General features: G+C 32.8%; 2 protein-coding genes across 22 annotated transcripts in view; both read right to left on the bottom strand.

Moving 5' to 3' along the window:
- Positions 1–12,834, bottom strand: part of LOC116428111 (uncharacterized) — a 47,007-nt gene extending 34,173 nt beyond the window's left edge. Inside the window, exons 1-2 of the mRNA XM_031979294.2 lie at positions 12,229–12,834; positions 9,857–10,051 (exon numbers count right to left, since the gene is read on the bottom strand). Coding sequence (XP_031835154.2) covers positions 9,857–10,051; positions 12,229–12,352 — 319 coding nt within the window. The 5' untranslated portion in view covers positions 12,353–12,834. The remainder of the gene's footprint in view (positions 1–9,856; positions 10,052–12,228) is intronic.
- A 123-nt stretch (positions 12,835–12,957) lies between these two features.
- Positions 12,958–21,928, bottom strand: part of LOC116428110 (uncharacterized) — a 134,480-nt gene continuing 125,509 nt past the window's right edge. For 15 of the 21 annotated variants that reach the window (XM_031979288.2, XM_031979291.2, XM_031979289.2 and 12 more), the window contains 5 exons: positions 18,646–20,556; positions 18,110–18,251; positions 17,474–17,596; positions 17,010–17,399; positions 12,958–16,730 (listed from right to left, as the gene is read on the bottom strand). In XM_031979288.2, the coding sequence (XP_031835148.2) occupies positions 16,681–16,730; positions 17,010–17,399; positions 17,474–17,596; positions 18,110–18,251; positions 18,646–20,556 (2,616 nt within the window). In that variant the 3' untranslated portion in view covers positions 12,958–16,680. Of the gene's footprint in view, positions 16,731–16,810; positions 16,879–16,965; positions 17,400–17,473; positions 17,597–17,859; positions 17,961–18,109; positions 18,252–18,645; positions 20,557–21,928 lie in introns of those variants that run through there. The other 6 variants (XR_012998201.1, XM_076365819.1, XM_031979287.2 and 3 more) reach the window with 6 other exon arrangements.

Below are 21,928 nucleotides of genomic sequence, written 5' to 3'. Positions count from 1 at the left end.
TTGACACATGGGATTTAAATGGCATTAGAGATCACATCTTACAAGGTGGTTACTTTTTTTGTGGGTGGAAGCGTTTCACAGATTTAAAGGTCACCTTGAATTTTTTAAACGGAATGATCTACTTTTTGTACCACAGATCGATATAGTATCAAATTCTGAGTATAAAAGTGTGGACCTTCATACGTCCTAAACCTGATAGTTAATGAGATATTGGCAACAGTTTGATCTGCGTAAAGTGTATGTCTTCGACTGATTCGCGAAGATAGCAGTGTTTATCTGACAATGTTTTTGGGTTTTAACTAGAGTTTAAAAAATAGAAATTCAGTTTTTAAAATAAAATAAGCGAAAAAATAAATTAATGAGACTTTTGTTTTTAAGATCTGGAGCGTACGAATACTAAAAGAGTGCAGAATCTAGGCAAATAAAAAGGATAAGAGTGTTCTTTAATCAAATTAAATTGGAAACATTACTTTGTCCTACAGGGAAGTTTAGGGAAAATTCAGACTATAAGATTTTCTTTTATTTAACTTCATGCAAAAATTCTGAAAAAAAGTTTTGCATGTTGCATCGATCAAATCACGTATAAAGAATTTTTTCGATCTAAGTTCTAGATGAAAAAGATTAAAAACTTTAAGAAATACGAAACAATGAAAATCTCCGTTGAAACTTTAAAAAAGATATCATTCATGTTTCACAATGAGTACATGTCGTCGTAAATAACGGTATTACGTTTTAATATATGTCAAACATAAAATGTATTTTGATATATGCATATGTATGAAGACAACGTACAAAGTTATAAAGTTAAATGAATGCAATATATTAAACCTGTTATGTGCGCTATATTCAGAAATATCTATCGAAGTGCCGAGAGGTGGTTCGTGCAACGATTGGCGTCATTAAAGACTACATATTTTTTCTATTCGTAACTATATAGGGTGTATATAAGTAGTAACTGGAACAGGCTGTAACTCTATTCCTAGTGAAGTTGGAAAAAGATCGTAAAGGAAACATACATTTTTAAATGGAACTCCATATCTTTTCTTTACATAAGTCGTTTTTTTGTGTTATTTTACATAAAAAAGAAGTTCAACGTACAATCATTAAAAACTCAATATATTATTGTAAAAACTCAATATATAATTAATAAAAAACTTAATTGATGTAGGGTTCAATTGCATTTCTAAACCTACATGCATATAAAATTTTGCTTAACTTTTTATACATTTTATAATATATAACTCAATGATACCACTGCATCGTATACGTGTAGAATTTTAAATTCAGTCTTCTGTAGTTCCTAGCATCCTAGACTCAACCTACCTTTCTATATTGCACCTAGCCTACTCATATTATATGTGCCTCTATGTTTTCCGAAGCGTGTATGTGTTGCGTTATTACTTAAAAGTTCAGGAACGGTAGTATATCCTGCTTTAAATCTTTTTATTAATATAAGACAACTTTGAATATAATTATTAATATAAATTTTCTCAGGTAAATAACATTAAAAACTTGGGGTTTTCTCTAATGTTTAATTTTGTGTTATTTTAATTTAATCATTTATTAGTATTAAATACGAATGGTGAAATTTATGTTTCAGTTACATCTCTATATCGTGTTACTTCTCTACTGTGTGCTGTAAAACTTTGATACATTTACCGTGACACAAGTAAATCACATATATTCAAAGTTAGCTTCATTTGCAGGATATCTAATCGCTGACTTATGTACACTCTTGGCAAATCGATAGATACTTGTGAATATGTTGCACGTAACATCTTGAATCTACTGAATTTACTTAACTCTGTACATTTATGTAGATATTATAAGAAAGATTATAAATATAATTTTGTAAAAGTCTAAGTGATATCACTTTTAAACTCGAATAAGTAAACTTCACATTTTCAAACCTTTCACGATTAAGAATTTCCACAGAAAAGTTGCTCTAGTATGCTAGGTTTTTTCAGAGCTTTTATATCTGATTAAGTAAAAAAATAAAAGAGATCCTCAACATCCGAATTTTCCTTTTAACTACCCTTCGAATCGAGATAGATGGTTGAAACTTTGCATACAATGTTGTTTCTTGCTAAGCTATCGAACGGACCATCGTCGGTTTAATTTGGTTCAAGGACACTTTTGTCCCCTCTATCCAGTTATACACTTTACAATCAAATATTCAATTCAAGACGAAAAGTTTCGAAATTGTTCATTTTCAAATTATACTGACGATAATTATCCAGCTAGACTATTACTGGTATTGTATACGTGGTTTACGAAAAGGAGAGCAATTTTTAAGCTGCCATAGTACCGTCAAGTAACAAAATGATAACGTAATGACTCTGGCCCATAATTAATTGCTATCACGGTAAAATGGAAAGAAGATTTATTAGAGAGTAAATGAGTAATGGGAAATATGATAAAATGTTTAATGAACGAAGAAGGTATATATAGATAGCACAAAAATTTAAGAATATAATTAGATATTTCAATATGATTATGTTGCAGTTCATACTGCAAGAGTGCTACAAGAATACTTTTGTAAAAAAAATTCAACATAATTACTTAATCTTAATATTACTGAAAATTAGTAATGAAATATTGCCAGACAGTTCATTTGTATTCATGAATTAACGACCGACAGAATTACAGAAAGGAATTATGAAACACAAGCTGAAAAGATCGACGTAAAAAGAATATAATTTGCGATATTTAATAAAGGAAACAAAATTAATCTTAGAGTGCGCCTTCTTTCTGTCCTAACTTGTGAATTAAAATTAAAACTTCAATTTTTGTTCAACCAGTCTCTCGTGGTGTGTTCTTTAAAAACTACAAATATTTCATATTGAAATCGAGTGCTGCTAGGGGTCATATTTATTTAGGTAGGTTACGTGAATATATTATCTTTCAAACAATTTCTCAAAAGATTTCACTGGAAAGTTTGTTGGGAAAACGATTTCATCCGAGTACGACGAAAATCATTATACCTTGGTAGAAACAAAACACGAAACTTCAAACGTCACTTTCTTGAAATAGAGTTTTAAAAGTCAGTACCAAAAATATCACAGAGACTAATGAACTACTTTAGCTGAAAATATGTACACTTATTATCGAACACTTGTTACAGAATACTTTGGTATCTATCGTAGCTTTTTTTAGAAATGAAAACCCATAAATTCTGGAGCAGAACTCGTGTTTCCCAATTTAAGCGACTCTCACTTTCCGAAGAATTATTTATTAAATTATTTTCAAAATCGGCTACGACCACTAGTGGTTCAATCTATCTGCTTTAAAGAAACATTTTGTCTCTGTTATTTACACAAAAACGACGGACATACTTTCAGTATTAATAAAAGAGTTTTCAAAAACCTGTCTCACATAAATCGCTACACATCTTCACGACTGTAAACAATTTCTCAATCTGATTTTCTAGAATTATTGTTAAAACTAAACAATTCTAAGTCGCGATAACGATTATTCGATTATTTCAAATACATGTTGACTGTTTCTAGGTGAAACTAACATTTTTAAATTGTCAGCTGAGAAACTATGTAGAAATTCAATAATTTGAAATCATGATGGCGATTACCAAATGAAATATAATTTCGTATAGAAAATAAATTCTGCGGTATAGACCTATTTCGACTGTTTCTAGGTGGTACGTAACCCTTAAGTTGTCAGCTGAAAAACTATGTGGAACAGTGCGGCCCTGTCTCGAGTATTGATCTGTACGAGAGTTGTCTGCCGCCCCTCCCAAGCCCAACGGTAGATGTTTCATCCCTCCGCTGCCCCTGAACAACAAGGATGTCGTGCACCTGTGACTAGGGTGCTGGTGAATACCCTATTAGGCATCTTACGCTGACATTGTCTTCTCATGTCAGGAACTCTAGTTCGCATTCGTCACGCACAGCTCGCCGGTTTAAACGTCGGAATCGTATAATTCCAATTCGATCCGCGTACCCCATTACCCACCACGTAGAATAATATAAATCTCGACGGAGTTTCGTGACCTCTTACGTAACGAAATAAGATTGGCTAATGAAAGAGGAAAAAGCACAACGGGTCTGACTGGAAATTATTATCTTGGATGATATCTCGGAAAAAGAGGATCATCCTTCGTAGGTTCTCTATCGAATAAAATGTATTGTGCGAAACAACTCGGGGATTGTTCGTTTCCTAGAATATTAACTCTGGTAGAAAATATTCCACAGAAATTGTTAGCAAGATCATCGAAGGACCTTTCTATCAATTTTTCAGTAGCAATAACAAGTACGATCGTGAAACAAGAAACATTAAATCTACTTATAAGTGGGTAAACTATACATCCCATAATTTTTATAATTTTGTTCTGGTAAGTTCAAAACTTTTTGAATAACGCATGTGCTAAGCATATATGTTTGCTTATCTTTCTTGCTTTGTATTTTATTCATAAACGAATAACATTCATTGGTAGATTAGCATTTTATTGACTTAAAGGAATTTCTTTATGAAGGATTTTGTAATACCGAATACATTCATTGAAAACTGTATATAAATAATTGAGTCATACCGAAGAACATGCTTGAAGATTCAAGAAAAGACTTATATAACATAGAAACACATTAAACTATTGATAGAGTTCAACGAATCTGTTGGAAGTAAAATGGAAATTTAAAAAATACAGAACGTTTTTTATCAATGTAGATTGAAAAACGTAATGAAAAGAGTTGCATAATTTGAAAAATATTGTAACCTTGTAAAGTTCGTTATAGCCACAGACGTAACGAAGTCATACCTATTACATAATACATGTAAAATGCTCGTGTATCATTTAACAAGAACTTATCCGACACTGCTGTCAACTGAATTGAAATTCCGACCGTTCCCTTTTCGTAAATTTTCAATTTTTTTATATTCTGTTTCATAAAAGCATTGTGCATTGTACTGACATTTTATAAATAATCTTTCACATGACACGCTCACAAATTCGACAGTTTTCTAAATTGCAATTTTATAGTTATCACTGTATAGCCATTAAGCTTGAAATAATGTCTCTCACAAGTAAATAAAATTTCGAACAAAAAGTGAATTGAACATTTTTTACTACTGATCATTTTACTTTATGCAATATATTATTACTATAATACAAGTATATAATATCGTACAGGTATTTATTAATTTATTAAAGAACATTCTAAATTAAGAATTGTAAAACTAAATGAACACAAATGGGATCACACAGTCATCGATTAAATTCATTGCACATAAGCTCTTCACAGTTAAAGGAGTGTGTGCTTCAGATGTTTCGACACACAGAATATGAAGGCAGATATAGCATGGGAACACTTGAAATGGCCTGTTTTGTATCTAACAATAAAACAATTGTTTTCAAATTTAATTATTGTATATTCATGTAATACAAAACTGTGAATAATATTCGTTGTGCAATATTACTGTAGATGTCAATACAAGACAAAAGTAACATGCATGTATAATTGAGTGAAAAATTTTACTTTTAAAATCTTCTGTTTCACTTTCATTAATTACAAAGAACAAATTGAGAGAAATGAGCAGATCAAAGTTGGAAATACAACACAGTACGAAACATTATCGTTTGTTTGGTATTATTAATGTAAAATTTAATTTTTTTAAGTGAAACAATATAGTTTTCATACTACAACGGTAGTTGGAAATAGCATGAATACATTGATGCCTCTTTCATAATTATTAACAGGAACTTGTATCTACAATGATTTTAATTCGTTTTTGAACACTGAAGCGAAACGAATTAAAATAATTAGTGAACAGCTGAAAAGCATATGAGTGATCGCTAGTGGCTATTTAATGTTGATGTGATGCCTAAATCAAATTATTTAAAAAGAAAAGAATTTTAAATGTGCCTATTGCATGATAAATTAATAATAGTGTTGGTGAATGTATTCCTTATCCGGAATCATCGAGTTTTAGAATGCAAAACGAATTCGTTGAGAAAAGATTTGTGTACAATATAGCAAAAAAAGAAAAGGTATGATAATATTAATAAAACAAGCTTAATAATTTTCATCTTTCTCAGATTTCTCTGTTTCGAATAAAAAACAAATGCCTATTCTACAATAATAAAAGTTATGAAACTATTCTTAAACATTATCTTAATATCAGTTTCAATTCGTGTGAAAAGTATGGATAATGTTTCACATTTAATAACGAAGTTAATTCAATCATTTTTAGAAGTTATCTTATAAAAATTCAAATTTTCGTAAAATGTAGAAGCTACTTACAGAATCATGAATAGCTTTGATTACGGATACATTAAATGCGTAATTTCTGCTCTAGTTTCGCGGACGGCTGATATGCGTATTTTTAGAAAAATAGCTTGATTCATATTTCAGTTTTCCTGCAGTGTGAGTGTATAATCAATAATTAGCAAAAACATCAACGTATTTCTAATCATTGCATTCTGTGTTATCATGAAAAGATAAATAAGAGTGTATCATTTCAGTTGTATTGTACCATGTAACAGCGTTTAACCTCCTATCATTTACAAACGTATATTTCGATAATTCAGAACCAATAGAAAATATTATTTCCCCAACTATGTAAATACGTCGTATAATGATCACTTAATTCCAAAATCTGTCTCTATGTAAAAATAGCAATCCTTTAGTTTGAAAATTATTTTGACTGTTTCTTGCGTTCACAAAAATTCTTGTAGGGAACATATTATTCAACTAATCCATTTATTTCTTCAACTTTAACTTTTCATAAACCATTAGTGCACATAATATAATAATAATATTAAAAAATTCGTCCCAGTCGCGACAGTTTCGACACTCATAATTTAAATTTCCAAAGTATCCTTTTAACCCTTTGCCGCCAAGAATTTTTTAAGTATACACCACCTTCAGCAGAGGAAGCTAAATTACGTATTGAACTCCTAAACACTACCAAAAAAAGAAAATTATATACTAATCTCTTGTTATTTAAATAATTAAATAATTTGCTTACAATTTCATATTTAGATGCAGCAGTTCGATACTGACAAAACGACGACATTCGTCCTTCAAAGGTTAATATTATAATAAACAGAGGGGAAATTACTGTCGTTGATGATCTTAGCAGTTGATGCGACTAAAAATTTCCAAATAAATAAAAAAAAAAAAAATATTCGCATTTCGGGAATTTCGTCGTACGAATAAAAAACCAGTAATGGGGACGAAACGGACTAGCGAAAGGGTAGCCGAGAAACGAAGGTGGATCGTATATGAATGAACCCGGACCCGTTGACTTCCTGCGTTTAGGAAGGTCGGGCACCGTCGCTTTCATTTATCGACGAGTGTCTCTACCACATACAAGAACCAGGGGTGACTGACCCCCAGGAATACTGTAAGCTCCGCGAAATCAAAGCAGTGATGGTAAACGCCATCTTGAGCAATAGCGAACACTGTGAGAAGCTGTTAACGAGTATGATTAGACGAAGAACTGTCCACGATCGGTTTACACAACTGAATCGTTGAGATCAGAAAGTACAAAGTCATTTTTGATCAATTTCTTAGTGTTAAGAAAGAGAAGTTTACATGGAAATATTAGTTTCGGCGATATCTTTGAAAGGAACTGATTTTTGTTGTTTCCGATCTCAGCGATTCAATTAGGTTGCGTTATTTTGTTTATTTGAGTATTGTTTCTTATATTAGGTAATTAGAATAAGTTTACGCAATTTTTGTATCATTTTGTTACCATTCTAATTCCATTAATCGGTTCTGTGATTGTTGTTACTTCCAGCAGATAGTTACTTTCAACGTAATAGAATATAACAAAAAAATGATCGTTCCTCAGAATGTGTCCAATTTTAGCTATGTAATAAATTGAAAAATCCATGAATTTAATAAATATCTAATAATTTCTTTTGTCCTTTTAAATACTTCACATTTGGTAGGTACGTATATGTACACTTTTGTGACTGGCTGGAATGTACGTACAATCAAAACAAAGAATACGTAAGAACTGTTAGGCAGGTAGTCAAAAAAGATACTAGTCAAGGAGCAGAAAGTGGAATAAACTTAACGCAAATTATGGTCTGACCGTAAAGCGTTGATGCATGGACCGTAGGGTAAAGAGCTGGTAGGGATACTCTTACCTACGGTTACGAACGATTCCCCTTGTGTGCTAAACACACCAGAGCATACAACAGTTGGTCTCCGAACTGCCAAAAAATGCCGTGCTTTTCTTCGTTATCAGGGCCGTGCCATAATGTTCGGGGACCTCAAATACTTTTATGTTTGCTCCCGTCTACCACTACCTTCCCCTAACCTTGATGTACTATTTAATCCTTTAGGTCCCAATAAAATTAAAAAAAAATACATTTATTTTCACAATATATGTTAACCGTCATTCGCCCCTTAAAAAAAATCACAGTAAAAATTAATTTCGATTGGAGTCGAAGAAGACCCTAGGGCCCGATCAAGGTTAATTAACTTTTCATTTTTTACGACAGTAATTATTTTTATAAAAACTGTTACTTTAACTATCAAAAAATAGGTGTCGATTACTACAATGATTTTATACTGGTGTCTTCGTGGCTACTCTAATGGTTCGTATTTTACTGATCTTGAAATATATGATTTCAAGGCGATACCACTGGGAACTAAAGGGTTAATGGTTTATTTTCTAATAAAATAACTGAATTAAGACAATGTCCAATGAACACCTCAAATGTAATGTCTATGACGTACTAAAACATTTGTAGGACTCATGAAAACAAGATTGGTACATCGATTAGTGATAATTATACTGTGGATTTTTATGTAAATTTAAGTTTCTAAAAACATAATTGAAAGAACGAAATTAAATTTCTTTTCCTTAGAAGATTTTAATTTCATAAGAGTCCAAAAACGAGCTTATACGAATTTATCTTAATTTTATGGAACGTCCAACTATTTCCCAATAATTCGGTTTAAGCATTACTGAAAAATTGTTTGAATGTCGCATCTGGTTTTATTTTTATGGGGACAGCCCTAATTATTCGTTGGAAATACTTTTATAGCGACGAAGAGAAATCTTGAAATTTAATATTTTAGCGGTAGGTAATAACGGGTAATTCTGCGAAAATACTTTGTTGCAGTCGGATCGTCGACCGCTCTCATGGCTGACATGTTTCAAGTTGCACTGCACTTTCCGCAGACAACCACACTTTGTCGATTTCATTATAATGGAATCGTAAAGCCCACCGCTTCATTCTTCTCGCTTTCTCTCGCTCGCTCATCGCTGTCCACCCCTGTCTCTGCCGGAAAGGCAGAAGCAAGTCGTCAACGAATGAACGACCGCAAAATCAAATCACTCTTTCCTATAATCGCATTCTCCTGAATAAAGTAGGCGGGGACTATAGGTTTTTAACATTTTGTTTCCTTACGAAAACAACCGACGCGATGTCATTCAGTATTTCCTTCATTTAAAGGTGATATTGTGAAATTAGTTTTTTCCTATCGTTATAGATTTTCTTAAAAACAATTATAATGCAATATAATTGTGATTATTAAAGCTATCACATATTTATATTCTCTATTCTTCAAGTGTAATTAAACAATTCATTAACTTATTGAAAGGTTTATGTTTATAAATGATAACCTTGTATTCTCGCATTTTTAATTTGTTGAAAACATGAAGATTTTAAATATAGTATTGAATATTAACATTACAATAAATATTATATTAGATATAATATAATACATTTACTATTATATTTAATACAATATTTAATATCATATTTAATATAATACTTGAAAGATTGATAGATAGAATACAAAGAATCAAGGAATAGAAGAAATTATTTCTTGTATAAAATGAAACATAAAATTAAATGCAAAGAAATATACGAATTACTCACCACTTGCTTCTTTAGCATTGAGATCATATCCATTCACGAGCATCTGCCCAACGCGGAAATCTTCCTTACGATTAATAGACGTATGGACTGTTGAATCTCCATTTTTGCTAGACCACCGTCCTTTCGATCCTCGTTGTTGTAACGTCGACGACCTTGAGGTGGAGCTTGTCGTTGTATTCTCTGTTCGATTTCCACCTAAAAACAAATATAACCAATTAATAATTAGTAGGTTGCTGATGTTTATTGAAATTCCTATTTTTATAAATACATTTAAAAAGAATGTAAAGTGGACAGAATTTAATTTTTTATAGTAATGGTTCTGATAACCGAAAAGTAATGTGCAATTTTATTGAATTCTGCCCATCTTTTTATCTTACTATAATTTTTAAAAACAAAATTAAGAACTTTTTAAAAATCTGCTGTCTAACAATTAATAAGATATCTTTATTTTGAATTATAATGTAATTTGTAAATGAAGTTTTGTAATTGAATGCCTTATATAATGTAAATGTTCATAAGTACTCAAATGTTAATAGTAGATGTGATTAACAAAACATTATATAGCATATAAAATGAGGAGCGGTATAATGGGTAAATTAGACCACGAGAGTATGCCCTGGCATTAACGCCTCCTAGTGTAAATTGCAGTTGTAACAAGTTACCGGCGATCGGTGCCGGTATCAGGACAATTTTCATATGGCGGGAACTCAAGTGTACATCGATTACTGCACAGAGCTGGAAAGATGGCGTGTGAAACGAGAAAAAGGAACGAGACCAAACTCGATAAAATGTATAGTAAACATATGATTCAATTACTATTTAAAATATTGCTATACAATACAGATAAGATATATAAAACATGAAGCGATATTTCAACAAACAAAATATTTTTATTTGAACAAACATTTAATTTAATATTTAAAATTTCGCATTTCAAGTACATTTCGTTAAAAAATCAAGGGAAAAAATATAACACATAAAATCACAATATTTGGCAAAGTAAATTTATTTTTTTCAACTGTGATTATACGAATATAACAAAATACAATGCTTAAAATTATCATTATTTAAACTATTTATTCGTAGGAATATAATCGATTCAACAAAGTGGAGCAAGAATGCTTCAAAATCTGGTTCCGAAGTTTTAAAAATATTATTTTAAAAATTTGTTACAACAACTAAAACACTTTTCAAAGTTATATGTATGATTTAAAATAAAAATCAGTCTGTGCTTTACTTTTTCCATATGATTTTCTTTGTTACATGAAACGATTCAACGATATCATCGTTTTGGTCAATAACGAAAATACATACACCAATGTCCAATTGAGTTTACAGTAAAGTACTTATATCGTAATCAAAGAACAAAACTTTAAATATACCATGAATTGTAACAATCGTCTGCTCGTTAATCTAATAACTGTAAACTTTTAAGATTAAAGATTTTAATTTCCGGAGTAAAGTTGATAATTTAATTTAACTACAGATATATTAAAAAACTTTTTGTTCGAAAATCGGATATGTATCGTGTTGTATTTTATCGTTAAATCGATATGCATTATACAGAATAACATTTTATGGTAATTGGAATTTGATTTTTAAAAGTAAAAATATTCCTCGTGGAATAGAGAACTACTGCTTACAATAAAAAATTTATTGTAAGCAAACATCATAGGTGATTCGTTATTTTCATTTTGATAAATGCAATTATTAACAAGTTTTTTTCGTATCGAAACTCATTTTTCTGTTGACATAGGAATAAACAAAACAATAATTTTTTTCTTTACTGTCTTTTATCGAACGCATATAGACAGAAAGTGTACATATTCGACTTACTAGATTAATTTGAATTTCCCTCCAGATTGCAATACATAGATGGCGTTCCTTAGAACTAAGCACGCTGGGCAATCACATAACATAAGCAAACACTTGTCTGTGCCATATAACTAGCTCAAGTATCGCGTTGCAGATTGTTCCGACCAAGCGATACAGCGGGAAACAACGGCTAATCGAGATATGGGAGTGCGAACATTTGTGCGAGTGTTATTCGTTCGTGTATCGGCAAAGAAATAAATGTTTAATTAGTGATTAAATTGCATCGAGTTATTGAGCACATATCTTTGGACTAACCTAGGTACGATAGGTAGTATGTAATGTCATATCACTGTGAATTTTACTGTTAGATACGTAATTCCGAGTAAATATAGAATAAACATCTGTTCCAACACGTTGAGATCATTCTACTGATAGGAAAATAGATGCGTAGATAATAATCAACACAAACATAATTCGATGATCGATCAAGTGTTCTTGCGTTAAAAGAAAAATTGTGCGCGTGTTTGTTTCACACTAAAGTGCCTGGTCTCACTCACCTGATACTATTTCCTGAGAGGTCATTTGGAGAAGGAGCGCGAGTTGTTGACGCTCGGACATCCGCGCTGGGTAACCGCGGAAACGACTGTTACCGCCTGCGGGCATTCCGTCCTCATAACTCATGTAACTCGATCTCGAATACGCACGTGGAGGATCGCGGTAACACTTAAATATAAAGATGCCAGCAACGTGTGGTCGCGCGACTTTATTTCTGGATTCGTTGTGATTTGCCACGAGCGAAGATAACCTAAAATCGCACGGTCGGTTCACGCCATTTTGACCTACCGAGCGCGCACAGATACGTGAAACGACAGTCACGCAACACGTATGCAACCACACGCGCCAAAACTAATTGCATCTGATGAACACTGAGAATTGTCGTTCGTGATTTATCCACTCTCGTTTCCCGGGCCGATGATTTGATTTCACGACGCGGTATGTGTGTGCGTGCTCTTTCGAAAACGAGATTCCCGACACACGACTCGGAACACAGTGCGCAATATGACGCAACGTTTGTGTTGGTGTTAATAGTTGGTATCTCTGTCGGTAGCGTGCATCGCGCCAATATTCAAATTAACGTAATTAAAAGCACATTCTTGAAGCTGTTCGATGCTATTTTAATGAGGAATAAGTATCAAGCATTATGACAAAATGAGGAGGATTAAACAATTTCTTCAAATAAGACTGTGAAACGTATGAATAAATTTAATTAGAAAAATATACTCGTGTAATTTTTGTGTGTTTTTTTTAATAAAGAAGATGGGTTTACATATCGCATCACGTATCATTCAGTTCTAAACTTATAACGGGAGTTTTGTCATGTAATTAATAAGTTGCATGTACATTCACAAAATAAATACTTAATATAACCAAATGAAAATGATAAAAAATTTGGATACTATAATTATCGACTATAGTAATTCCGATCTAATGAATATAATAGGCCATGTAGAGCCATCACATACATATACATATATATTACTTTTCTTCGCATTGCCCAACATAAATAGGACAATTGAGTGGATCACACTCGCATTCTTCCCCATTCATACGTATATCCGTTTTATACTGTTACGCATCACGTGTTTATTGTAACAACATTATAATTTAATTATGAATAATGATAAGAACACATCATTTAATTGTATCTAACGCAGTAGCTATCTACAGTAATATTATAGAAAATACATAACGACTTTCTTATCGTCAGACCGATTACATACGAATTGTTATTTGTTAATTGACATTTCCAATACTGCGAATCACACGCAAATTTTGTTGCTTCTATACAATTACAACATTTAATGCTGTAATTTACAGAAAAAAGTTAATTGAAAATCGTGGTAAAAGTAATAATAGATACATCTTTCTTTGTAATAATTATTTATCAGTTTAGTTTTCACTTTCAAAAAAGTATCACACTAAACTCTTGCTTAACTTTTTTACTTAATTCGTTTTTGAAAAAAATTCATTCAAGTTAAAATAATTTTCGGAATTTTTCATTCAAATGAGAGTATAAAATAAAATTTTATCTTTATGTAGCTGGAAGAATTGCCAATAGGAAAATTGTTTACAATTTTGACATTTGTAAGTATTAAATGTGCGTAAATACAATAATAAAACAATCATGGGAAAAGTGTTTTTAAATATATTCATATTCCATTTTTATCAATTGATAATTAAAATATGATTACCTTTTGGTAAGTATTCTAAAATTTTGTTTCAATTTTGAATGTATATTACTACGAATATAGTTGTAATACAAATTTTTACAGAAAAGATTCATAAACTAATAATAATTTAATGAGTAAACATCAGAAATAAAAAGAAAGAAATGAATATTTATCTGAGCATAAACACCGCTTGATGCATTATATGTCAAATATATCCTACATTTACATTCATTCCTATAAAGTAATAATGAATTCTTTTATTCATTTTGCACATTCCAAGATAATACAATCATAGAAAGTGGTTTAATGCAATTACATAATATCTATAGGATGGCAGAGGAGAAGAATTTTTGAAGAATGTTAATCATTCTCTATTGAAATGTGGTGCAACATGTACATTTAGATGTCGTAAATTCTTCAAAAAGTAGTTGGACAGAGTGGTCATTTATAATATTGAATTCAAATTTATTTCAGAAGCTAAATCAATTATCAGTTTTCACAAAGATGTTTCGTTTAGTCCCATTTTTATTGGTCTGTCTGTAAAGGTGTTTTACGAAATATAAATAAATAAATTTTATAATGAAATTTTTCAATATTTTCTGACAATGTATTCCTTGGTGCTTTCTGTGCATTTCTTTAAAATTGAATGTATATGCGTATATGTACTGCACATACATATACATATATACAAATTATGTTAAGAGTTAGAAAGACTAGGAGGTTTATACTAACTTAGTTGTTATTACACTTATACAAGTCATTTATGCAGAATGCTTCCGCATTACAAATAGGAAAACTTAGGAATTGTTTTCGCATCTTGTGTTCAAAGAGTTCAATCTGTTTAAGGCTTGTCACACCTTTGTTTTGTGGTCATTGAGTGAAATACACATATAGCTCTGACAGGTCTTGCATTGAGAAGATCTAGAAACCTTACCAGGGGAAATTTACTAAGCTTGCAACAGTTTACTTGAGAAATGGATCGCCTATCTATATTACATCAATACAGATATCAGTTGTTACTTTGATTAAACTTAGATTTGTTATATATCATTATTGAACTGCAATGGCTTATTAATATTTCTTTACTTTCTGATAGTCAGAGGGATGACAGGTTGTAGCAGTACGTGATATAAGTTGTTCATTCTCCTTTTTGTTCTTTTGTTTAGAAAAATAATTAAAAATACTATTAAAATGGTTTTTCTTTAATAACCTTGTTGTGTACTAACAAAAAGTTTACAACAAAGTAGAAAAATGTTTGAGTCTATTTTGTGTACATTGTTTGTGCATAGGCAGTTTAGTAATTGTACTTTATTTAAATAAAACTTAATTAATTAAATATGTATTATTGCATTAATACATTGAGAGATAGTATTAACAAATTTTGCAGTTTTTGATTGATTTTGGTTCACGTACCGTAAACCTATACATCGTAACCATCTTTTGTTTTCGTTATAAACAATTATGGTCATAGTTCCACGCAATTCACTAACTAATTTACCTTGTGCTTAAACGCAGGTATTATTACTAAGTTTATAATTTCTACCTACTTGAACGGTCATTAAGACTGCATTTATAACTATAACAACAACGATGATGACAATAATGATTGTTATGATAGTGTAATGAATGATGAATAGCAATAATTACAACATTATTAATATTATTTCTGATTTGTGTTCTACACATTGTATACTACTTTGTTTAATGGAATGTCTATCTTGCTTTTCATTACAGTTTAAAGGAAACTACTGCCGATATTGAGTATATTATTTTTTACCAGAGTTATTTTTCACAGCTATTACTTTTCCTTATTTTTCACTTAACAATAAATGTAATTTTTTATGCGTTTTATTTATAACACTGTCTATAATGATAAAAAAATTCCATTTTCAGCTAAAGAAAGAAATTTAATATTTAATGAGGATGATAGATGCGAGAAATGATTAACCGAATGAAGATAACATTATCCTGCCTTGATTGTTTAAAAAATCATAAATCTCCTAACTATGAGCAAATGTCACTTCGTTTCAATTGATTTATGTGCCTCTTTAAGTGTCTAGTTTAATAGCGGTGATTTCGTCTACCAGTCTTTTCTCCTTCTCCATACCTAGGCATTTTAATTATTAAAATCTTCATATTGAACCCTGTGTTTGACTGTGTCGCATCTTAGACAACATCTGTGTATGGCACAAATGGATATAAAGCGAACATAACTAATATGTATACATTTTACTTCTTCCACATGGACGCGTAAACTGCGGGGAAGACTTTAGAATTCATACTTTTCATTTCCCTACGTTGACCCTGTCATAAAATGTCGTGTTATCTTCTGCCAATCTTAAACTTGTACGTTTTTGGATCAATGATTATGATATATATATACATCATTTGTGTTTCCTCTTTTTCTTGCAGTAGGTTTTTCAGTACACATATCAATGTATGTCATAGTTATATAATATATAATATAACATTATATAATATATATTATATAAAATTATGACAGTGACAATACATTTCTAGCGATAGGTGATAAAACGCTTAAATTGTTTTGTCGGTATTGCAGCTATTGTAATAGAAATCTTGATCAATTTTACAAAATTCACTTGCCCACAATAACAACTGATAAAGAGGAGTTTCAGATTTGGCAATCTTGGAACGTGGAAGTCAATCATCGCTGTTGCTGCTAAAGTTGTAAGGAAAGACTGTCAGTGCGGTAGTATTCGATGATCTACTGTCAACCATTGGTTGCATGGGCGGTCCACTTGCTTCTACTCCATGCTAAAGTCTCCACAAACTGGATCTTCGAGCTCCTGATCCTGATCCTGACCCTGTTATGCACACACAGTAATATTATTAAAACTAACCTATGCTTGATACTATCCTACTGCTATAAACATTGCAGACATACAAATTCAAGAAAGCTGGCATCTACACCTTTAAGAATTCTACCACAGCGCTGGACTTTTTCGCTTAATGCTGCTAACGAAATTGGCTTTAGTGATTTTTGAATAGTCTAACAAATCAATTTTTTCATACAAATATTAGTGGAGAACGCAATGGTACCGGCTCGTTTTACGACATCCTCCTTTATCTATGATTGTACCGACCAGCATGAGAAATGGCCACCATCTCTATGGGCAGGGAACCTCTTCGCTTGATGAGCGGTTCAGGAATCGAGTCCCTTTTTCCTAGTTCCCTCTTCCATTTAAGACATGTGCCATTATCGTTTCCATCTGTGGATCCTCCAGAAAACATTTCTGGTCCTCCAGAACTTCTCCTCCTCAAAATCTTTTTCCGATTACGAGGCTTACCATTTATACTACTCCTATTGAACATATCACGGCGTAATTCAGATATGTCTGCTGGCACTGAACCTCGCCGCGGAGACGGCATGCCAGGTCCGATGCTATCAATTATTCTTGATAATCCATTATTGTTGCTAGTTCCAGTATTGTTATTATTATTATTATTATTTATTGGGAGATTTTCTCGCTCATCTGAAAATATTCAAGAGTTTCGTGAATACTGAGTTCAATTTTTTTTATCAATATGACTTAGGGCATATACGTACTGGTTAACGATAAAATATTGCCAAGAAGGTTTCCAAGAGCAGTTTCTTGTGGAAGACTGGCTCTTCTGGGTGTTACAGCATTACCCTCCCTAATTCCTAAGGCTAATCGATTACAGCCTCCACCTAAAGAGACGATAAAAATTGTAAGATTATTAAGTGAAACTTTTTTATTATTTCTAAGAATCTAATTGAAATTAAAGTTGTCATTAACATGTTATTGTTAGTCATGACTACGCTGTTTTTAAAGGACTCAGGAATGTGATTGTATAATAACATCATTTGTATTTACATAGTGTTAGTGAACAGAATGTTGGAAATGACTTACATGCTAGACATCAGTTAGATAAATTGAGTATGTTATGTTTCACATGTAGTATATAACTTACATGTCTAATATGTTAGTTATTTCCATCGTTTGCACAGACTTTCTTTGGTATCTAGATTGTATGTAGACCAGTATTTATTTTGTAAAAAAAGTCACTTTTTCCTAAGAAAAATTTACAACCAAAGTTAAACTATCAATTTTCAGTTGTATGTTCCCTACATCAACTAATATATAATAGATTCCTTTTAAAAAGTACAATATATCTCCACTTTCACTATGTAAATATTAAAACTTATATTTTATTATTGTACCTTGATGCCTTGTAATGTCAGCTGGTACAGATCCACGTCTGGAAGTGTGATCAACCCTAGTAGATGGTATAGATGGAACAATGATATCATCTAATCTGGATAAAAGACCAACTGGAGCAGATCCTCGTCTCCTGGCCCATGACTAATACAACAGATGAAATAAAAATAAAATCACTGTATTCTGTGTTATTTATCTTTCTGGTTAGACAATAACAGAATCCTATAAAATGACTTTAAAAATATTTGGAAGCCAAACAGCAAGAAATTCAATTAAAAAAGTTATAGCTGTTTATAATACTATTTGAAAATTCATGTTTTTACGAATAAATTGTTGCAAACAAGTATTATATGAAAGCTTACTATTTTAATGAACGCTTCTATAAGATACAAAATAATATTAAATGGAATTGATTAAAACTGTTATTTAACTAGGTTTCATACAATAATAAGTCCCTAAACACTTGCAATCTACCCATGTAATACGAAATTACGACCTTCAAGATACACAGATACGCGTAACAAGTTAAAATTAGTACCTGGCTTCCCTTTCGAGATAACGCCATTCCTTTCGGATCTTCAACCGCACGTGGATCAACATTCTCCTTCATTTGTACGTCAAGGCTTAATTTGGCAACCTTTGAGCTCTTCTCCTTTACGACATCCGAGTCGCGTTTACTACCAGCGGAAACAATTTCATTATCACCAATACTTTTCCGCGGTTCACTACCACTGTCGCTGGACGACGATATGCTTTGGATTAGAGGTGGTGAATCCGGCGGGCTACCAATGAAGAACACTTTATGAGTGCTGAGTTCAGAAGACACTGGTATCGCAGTAAATCGTCTGCCACTGGCATCAGTCATTATTGTCTTAGTTTCTGGCACAGGAGTTGAGTATCTTCGTAATTCAGGTTCGACACACTTCAGCTTCGCAATATGCGTCGAACTACACTGGTCGGGTTTACTTAACGGTGTTGTAGTCCGCTGATCTTGCCATAATATTTTCTCACTTTCTTTCTTTGCCTTCAACGTGGGTACACTTGGGTCCGGCTTCAATTCTGTTTCGCTGTTGCGCGACTCTTTATCGCCGCGGGAACCGATCAGTGACGCGTAGAGAATTTGAGTAGAATCCGATTCTTGAGCAGAGGCAGGTCGTTTGTGACGGTTCTTAAAGTTCGCGTCGTCGATGCGAATAGTTTGTACTGAGTGACGTCGCGGATGATCGGCAGTCGAAATGACGTCGGTTCTTGGTCTAAGAGTATCTGCTATCGCAGAGCCACGTCTTTTACTAGTAACGTCCACAGGAAACGATTCTCTGGACATGATCTTCTCGACATTGGTCTTGGTCTGCGAGGAATCTCCGTCGTGCGTTGGCGGCGTGCCGCAATGGCCGTTCGAACAAGACTTTTGCTTCATCGAACACGAAGAGGAACTGGAACTGTCGGCTTCGATCAAAATCTGCGAGTAACATTGCGACATTTCTGCGGTTGTTGATAGGTATCTCGTTCTAACGTATGGCTGCAAAGGTGGGAAAGTCTGTTGTCTCGTCAGTTGTTTCGACTGAGTCCCTGGTTTCTGATTGTCCGGTTGAAGCACTGAACTCAATCTCGACGCTTCAGCGCTGTTGGTGATGCTCGCGATGCTTGGTTCCGGTAGAAGACTTTCAGCGCTGACTGGCCGCTCCGTTACATTCATGTTCGGGGACAATTCGTGTACGCTGCTTTTAGACGACAACAAAGACAACGAGCTTCGCCCCAAAGGGCTTTGATCTTCCAGCCGCAAGGACAGGTTTTTCGTTTTGATGTGTTCGCTCGGCAAACTCTCGCGTCTTGCCGTGGCACGCGGAAGAAGCACCAACGGTTTCGTGATGCTCATTGGCACAGAATGACGTCTTCCGACTCGCTCGAGGCCGACTCGAGCTGGCAAACTTTGCATCCGAGAGGACTGGACGTACGCCGCTGGTATGAACAAATCGATGCTTCCCGTGTCTTCGTCCGCTCCTGGATCCTCCACCGAGCTGACCGCATCTTCCGCTTCTTCTAGCTCCGAGATCTCCGTATCCGTTTCCTTTGACGCTTCCTGCAGGATCAACGCCTCCCATTTTTTCTGATTACCGCGCAAATGCTCCATCAGCGAGACGCTTAGACCGTCGCCCAGGAAACGATGCCATTCCTCATAAAGAGGTGTCACTACCAATTTAAAGAATCCAGCCTGTATCTTTGGTATGCTAGTGGTATGCCGATCGCATAATGGCGTCACCGTAAGGTTCAGTCGACGTTCATAATCGCCCTGTCGAAAGAATTCCTCGCATACTTTGTACGACCACTTCCTCGAGATGTCCCAAGGTCTGCACGGGTTTGATATATCAGCGCATTTTAAGGCTATCTGGAGAATGAAATGCCGATCCTCCGGCCGCCTCATTTCCAACAGATTCTCGTCCAGATAATGCTACAAAAATTTAAGCGATGTAACAATTATGAATAATTATTTACCAATTTGTTTGTTACTAAAGCGTCGTTTTTATGGGAGTTTATAGCGCTTGAGAGTTTACGAGACATGACAAATGCTTCGAGGAAAAATGAAAATTAAAAAGTAAAATTTTGTTCTACTTTGAAAAATTTGATGGTCGAAACAGAAAGAATGAGTTTTGGATAATTTTTGTTTTTAGAAGATAATATCGAAACATTTAGGATTATTTTTGAAGGAGTAGTTATTCTGTGTTGTTAGTCTTTTGTAAAGTTATTATGCGGTGCTTTAAGTTTGCTCAGCTCAAAAAATGATTGGTTGCAGAACTCAGAATAGCAGGTCATCACAAGAAAATTTCTCGAAAATGATTATTTAAATCAGTATAATTATCAGAAGTACGCTAAAAACTATGCTAATTTGATTGAAACTAGAGCAGGGTAGAAATTCATTACGTTAACTAAACTATTTCTTAAGCTCAAAATACAGAACCTAATAAAATAATATGCTTAAAATAAGTAAGCAAAGTTTTCTCACATTTTATAAAATTTCAAATGTCATAAACGCGTAAAGATCCACAGTCTACTTATGATAAAATATTCAAATTAATTGAGAAAGAGATCAGTTCAGTCGTGGAAATTTTGTATACGAAATGAGATTTATGCTAAAGATGGACGAAGAAGGTAAAGTTTATTGGAGTACTTTGATGTGAAATGGATCGTATAACACGGTAATTACCTATATTTTTAAAATTGGTTGAATTATGTAAATTCGTGTTATACGAAACTATACATCAATATGAAAATATGTTTGTATTCCAAAATGATAATGCAACTATACTCATTCAGTTTTATGAAAAAATAGTTATTTCGAAACAGATCAAATTTTTTTTCCATTTACTACGTATAAAATGTATTTTGATATGTAAGTGATTAATTACCAAACTAAGCAATAAATTATTTAAACCAGATACGATTCTCAGTTCGGCTATACATTCGAGATAATGTTGAACAAGTAGGAACACGTGTATTGTCAATAATTTTGTTACTTCTTTCAGATACAAAAGTATTTTCAATCTTTCATATCCTAAAGGTGCTTCAAAATATCGTTTCATGAAAAAGCTGCCATGCATCAAATGTTTGCAAATTACTTATTAACTTAAATTCTAGAATGGAAATAATAGGAAAATTAAAAGTGGCATAATTCAGGATATAAAGGGTTAAAGGAACGAGAGTGAGATTAGACCGACGCAAGTTATAGAATCATGATAATGTTAAAAAATCGAATTTGGTTATTGCAAAAGCCACAAGAACGTGGTGATGTTAAAACAATGTGTCTCCCTTGTATTCATATAAGC

Source organism: Nomia melanderi, chromosome 3 (assembly GCF_051020985.1).
Source record: "Nomia melanderi isolate GNS246 chromosome 3, iyNomMela1, whole genome shotgun sequence".
Classification (NCBI taxonomy): domain Eukaryota; kingdom Metazoa; phylum Arthropoda; class Insecta; order Hymenoptera; family Halictidae; genus Nomia; species Nomia melanderi.
Note: the sequence above shows the minus strand (reverse complement) of the source record. Positions and strands in the feature narration are given on the sequence as shown.